Below are 5,635 nucleotides of genomic sequence, written 5' to 3' on the forward strand. Positions count from 1 at the left end.
GGGCCACCCACTCCCAGGAAACCCCAACTGGAGAAACACACACAAACACACACACACACACACATACACAAAACTAGACTCAGCCAAACTTTATGGTTCCTGTAGATGCCACACTGGGCTTGGGGCTGTGTGGAGACTCAGGGGGTAGGTGGGACTGGAGGGGATGCTGGGAGCATGTGGGTCCTGCCTCTGACTTGGGGAGCCTAGGTTTCCCCCAGCACCTCTTGGTTTCTTTCCCCTGCCTTGGTTTCTTGGGATCCCTAGGACAGGGTCATCCCTGTGTTTCCTAGTCTGGGTGGGGCCATCTCCCCTCCCTGCAGCTGGGAGTGTGTCTTTGATTTATTCTGTGTGAGGAGGTCCAGGTTGGTGGTTCAAAGCAGGAACCACCAGGCCTTGGGTTCGAATGCCAGCTCTGCCACGCACCTCTGTGTGACTCTGAGTGAGTGGCTTTGCCTCTTGGGGGCCTGTTTCCTTTTCTGCAAAATGGGATGATACTAACCCCTGTCATAGGGCTGCTCTGAGGATGACTCGAGTTAGTACAGGCAAACACTTAGAGCAGGGCCTGGCCTGGCAAACAGTGAGTGTTCAATAAACGTGTGCTATGACTATGTGTGGTCCACCCCCACAGCTGGGGCTGTGCCTGGGGCTCCCAGGAGCAGAGTGAGGACTCTGGAGCCCTGTCTGGCTATCCCTGCATCCCTGGTCTCCTGACCCAGTGTGCAGGTGGGTTTCTCAGCCTGTCACAGCAATTTACAATCTCCAAGGTGCATGCATCTGTGTGTCCATCCGTGATGCTCAGCTCATGCCTTAGGGCTGCACTGACATCCGTTGACAAGGACAGTGAACGTCTTCACCCGCTGACAGGAAGCTGGGTTACCTCCCCAACACCAAAGGACCACGGGTACCCAGTACTTGTAGGCTGGCACACAGCTGTTGCAGAGGATGAGCAGGAAAGGGTCCAAGCCCAGGATATAGAAGGAACCCCAGCCAGGAGAGCACCTGGGGCCAAAGCAGGGAGACAGGTCAAGGGCGGTGAAGCCTGGGGCCAGAGACTCTATCCTACCTTGAGAGGCACGGATCCCTGAGTTCAAATCCTGACTCTGTCATCTGTTGTCTGTGTGTCTTGGGGCAACTTACTCAACTTCTCTGGGCCTCAGCTGCCTCACCTGTAAAATCATCAACGTTCCACCAGGAAAAAAAAGAAAACCACTCTAGGCCTTTCAACAGAGAGAGAATTAATACACAGCAAAGCTGCTTTTCACAAGTAGGACACAAGGATGAGGTGGCCTGAGGATTGGCATTGGTAGGAAACTGCTGCCACCTCTAGGGATAAGGGACAGCAGGAAGGGTGGACCTTCCTGGGGGGATTAAACAGAAATACAGGACCCCTGGGGGGATCAAACAGAAAACCCTCAGCCCATTGAGTGGCACACAGTTGGCACTCAATAAATGCTAGTTCTTCGTATGATCACCTCCAGCTAAGTGGATCTATCAACTTGCTCCCAGATCGTGGTGCTTCTCTGTTTAAACCCTATACCCCCACCCCATCCGCTATGCCCATCTCCCCGCTCTTCCTTCTCTCACTGCCCCAGCCCCCCTGGCCTCCTCCCTGCTTCTTCAGTGCATCAAACTTGTGCCTGCCTCCGGGCCGTGGCCCCTGCTGTGCCCTCCACCTGGACCACTCTTCCATCCACCCTTCCCAAAGCTCATTCCAACTCAACCTTCCTTCCTCAGAGGCCCCCAGAGACAAACTTCACCCTCCTGGTGGTCTCTCACCTAGCACCCTCATCTCTTTCTCCAGGGGCTCATAGCAATTTACATGTCTCTTTGAGGGACTGGTAACATGCCTCTTTCCCAGCATATACGCTACCTGAAGACGGGGACTTTCTCCATCTTGTTCTCAGCTACAGCCCCAGGAGACCCAAAACGTAACAAAAGCTAATACTTGCCAAACCCTAATACCCGGTGGGGCCCATGCTACTCACCTTAGATGAACTCACTCCTCCCCACGATGCTGCAAGGCTGGAACCATTATTATCCCCTTTAACAGATGAGCAAACTGAGGCTCAGAGAAGTCCCTTGCTTGCCTAAGGCCACACAGATGCTACAGGGACTGCTAGCCCTCAGAGCATCTTTGTGCCCCTTCCTGGTGACAGTGGCAGCTCTGGGAGATGGTACACAGCTGGACCCTAGGCCAGGGTCCCCTCTAATAGGTGCAGTGTGCACAGCCACATGGGGCAACGGAGGTGACTGTGCCATCACCACTGAGTTGCCTGGATTCAGCAAAGCTTTGCTAAATGAATAACAATCCAAGGGGTCTTGGGAACTGACACCTTGCTCAGTAGGATCCCAAACACTTTTCACAAGTTCTCGACTATTATTAACTGCCTTCTGCAAAGGTGGGAATTGAGGCATAGAAAAGGAAAGCCACTTGCCCTGGGTCACATAGAAATCAGCAGCTAAGGCAGAATTTGAACTGAGGTTCACCAAGCTCCAAAGGCTGGGCCATAAACACATGGTCTAAATTAACAAAACCTTTTATAGAGCACCTATGAGAGTGAACCCCTCACCTTTCTCTTCTGGTTTGCCCAACAGCCCTCAGGAATCAAGGACTACTATTATTCATTCATTCATTCATTCATTCATTCAACAAACACTTACCAAGTGCCCGCTGTGTGCCTGGCTCTGCTCTAGAGGGAGGATGTGGATACAGAAATGAATAAGGGGTAAAAATCCTTGCCCTGGTAGAGCAAATATTCCAATAAGGGAGACAGATGATAAATGTCATCACAAATTCAATTGCATTTGTTAGGTGAGGATGTGAAGGACAGGGAGAAAGAAAGCAGAAAAGGGGGAACATTTTGGAACAACTTCTGAATCAAAACCTGGAGGTGAGAGAGCCATAGAACGTTGGGGGTGGGGTGTGCTAGAGGCAAAGAGAACAGCCAGTGCAAAGGCCCTGAGGTAGATATAACATTGGTATGTCAGGGGAAAAGCAAGGCAGTTGGTGTGGCAGGAGCAAAGCAGACAAGGGGGAGAGTGGGGGGAGGTAAGGGCAGGAGGTGGCAGGCAATTGTGCAGGGCCTTGTGGGCCATGGGAAGGGCATGGACATTTGCACTAAGTGAACTGGGAGCAAGGGAGGGTCAAAGGGGGCATGTGATCAGACTCAGGTGTTCACAGATGCCCTCTGGCCTCTAGATGGAAAAACAGACTTGGCGGAAAGGGTGGCAACAGCAGAAGCTGGGAGACCAGGATAGAGACAGTTGCATAGGCCCAGGTAGGAGAGGCTTATGCCCTATTTTACAAGGCAGGAAACTGAAGATCAGAAACATTTAGGTGAAGGAAGCAGGGCTGACCCCAAATCTGTCTGTTGCCACAGCTGGTGCTCTGTCAGCACTGAAACCCAGCCCTCTCCTTACCCCATCCATACACTTACTCGAGTGAAGGGCACAGCCTGGCACAATTCCTGGGCCACTTCCCGTGGGCCCAGCAGCAGAGACACAATGTTGGCCACACTGCAGCCTGCCTGTCCCCTGCTGACCAGTCTTCTGCAGGCCCAAGAAGGCCTTACAGCTGCCAAGGGCAGCGGATGGCACCAGGAAGGTTGGGGCCCCTTGATCCAGAGCTTGGGTCTGATTGGCAGCAGCCCAGGGCTGAGGTGGGGGACCCTGGGGTCCAGGCCTCACTGAGCCTATGGGCAGCCAGGCCCCACTGAACGGGCTCAGGAGGTTGGTCAGCACAGATGCTCCTGGCTGACTAGCATCTGCCTGTCTGTTGGGCAGCCTAGGACTGGGCTAGGGTCCTGGGCAGCCGACCCTGCTGTCTGGCAAGTGGAGTCTAGGCCCTTCAGATGCACTTTTTTCCTAAGTTTTTTAAAAAACATAATTTCTTTCTTTTGGGGTGTGAGGAGGTTAGGCATTTATTTGTTTGTTTATTTTTTATTTATTTAAATGGAGGTACTGGGGATTGAACCCAGGACATGCTAAGCTTGCACTCTACCACTAAGCTATAGTCCTCCCAAATCCACTCTTAATGGCTTGTCCCCCACCTGAGCAGCCTGGGAGGCACCTCTGCAAACCCACAATGGGGATGAGAGTAAACCCCCTACCTGCTGGGTTCTCAGCCCTCCTGCTACCCTGGCAGGGGGCCTGGGGGCCAGGCCTTCAAGTGTGTGGGCTATAGAGACCCGGAAGGGCCGCTCTAGAGGCAAGGGGTCAGGCACACAGTGAGGAAGGCCCTGAGGGCTCCTTTCGCCCCCATTTATTCATTTAGCAAAAGCAGACTTTGCAGTTAGGCTTCTTCAGCTTCCATATAAGCACTGAAACTTCCTGGTTGTGCAGTGCCAAGTCTCTAAACTTCTCTGGGCCTCAGCTTCCTTGTCTGTAATATGGGGATAAGAACAGTCCCTACTTGGTAGGTTTGTTCTGAAAACCAGAGATGATTTATGTAAGGAGCTTCAAATAGAGGTTGGTACACAGTGGCATCATGAGTAAGCTATGATTAACACTATTGCTGGTTTTTTTTTCCTTAGTACCCATTAGAGGCCAGGCATAATTATGAGCCCTGCGGATACAGGGGGACAACACAGAAAATGGGGCCTCGCTGCCACAGATTTTACATTGCAGTGCAGAAAATAAACAACACAAGATAAATAAGGTGATTTCAAAGTCTTAAGTGTTACAAAGATACCAAAATGAGATGTGCCTTAGAGGGGTCAGAGCAGGGGCTTCTGCCCCCAGGGTGATCAGAGAAGGCCTCCCTGTGGAGGTAACATTTCTACAGAGATCCTAGGTGCAGTGGGAACAGCCTGGTGGGGAATGGTGGTTGGAGTGGTGGAAGCACAGAAAGGGCCGCGTCCCAAGCTTTGGGGCCCCAGAGGTGCCTGAGGGGTCCAGGCCTGGCCCTGATACCTCCGCGGCCCCCATCTCGCACCCAGGTGAGGAGCTGCGGGCCGACATGACTTGAGAAGCCACAGGGCTGGTCGTCCTCGCGGCCCAGAGCTGCGAATGCGATGGGGTGCGCTTGCCCTCTGGCGGCGACTCTCGGGACTCCATGGCGGCCGCGCCCAGGACACCTGTCTCCTGAACGCCCCACCTGGAGGTGCGCAGGTGCCTCCCACTCACCCCACTATAACCAAGCGGCCCCCAATCTACCCTTCCGCTGTTTTCTAGATCCAACTAATGGCAGCTTCGTCCTGCCAAGTGCTAAGGCTCCAAACTTCGGAGCATCTTTAACTCCCCTCTTTCTCTGACCCCACCCCCTCCCCAATTTGATATGACAGCAGATCCCATCCACTTCAGAATCTGCCCAGAATCTGCCCACTTCTCACTCCTTCCTCGGTCCCCTACCTGAACATGGTCCCCATTATCTCCCACCTGAACCAATACAGCCCCTCTACTCTGGCACCCCAGCTCCCGCCTCCTCCCCCACCAAAGTCTGTTCCCCGCAACAGCGGCCAGATGGCGCCTGTGAGCACCTAAATCACACGCCACTCCTCTGCTCAGAACCTTCCAGTGCTCCCACCTCACCCGGGTTAGTAGCCCAAGTCCTCAATGCAGTCCACCAGGCCTCGCCCTGTCTTCTTCCATCAGCTCACCACCCTCGTCTCCCCGTTTTCTCACTTCCTCCAGCCAC

At 53.4% G+C, this 5,635-nt stretch overlaps 1 protein-coding gene across 1 annotated transcript; it reads right to left on the minus strand.

The window, feature by feature from the left end:
* Positions 1-800: 800 nt before the first annotated feature.
* On the minus strand, positions 801-5,055 carry DAND5 (DAN domain BMP antagonist family member 5). Its single transcript, XM_072948207.1, is given in 4 exon segments — positions 801-999; positions 3,421-3,507; positions 3,509-3,712; positions 4,934-5,055. Coding segments are annotated over 4 exon segments (612 nt in total).
* Positions 5,056-5,635: the final 580 nt, after the last annotated feature.

This window comes from Vicugna pacos, chromosome 22 (assembly GCF_048564905.1).
Source record: "Vicugna pacos chromosome 22, VicPac4, whole genome shotgun sequence".
NCBI classification, from domain to species: Eukaryota; Metazoa; Chordata; class Mammalia; order Artiodactyla; family Camelidae; genus Vicugna; species Vicugna pacos.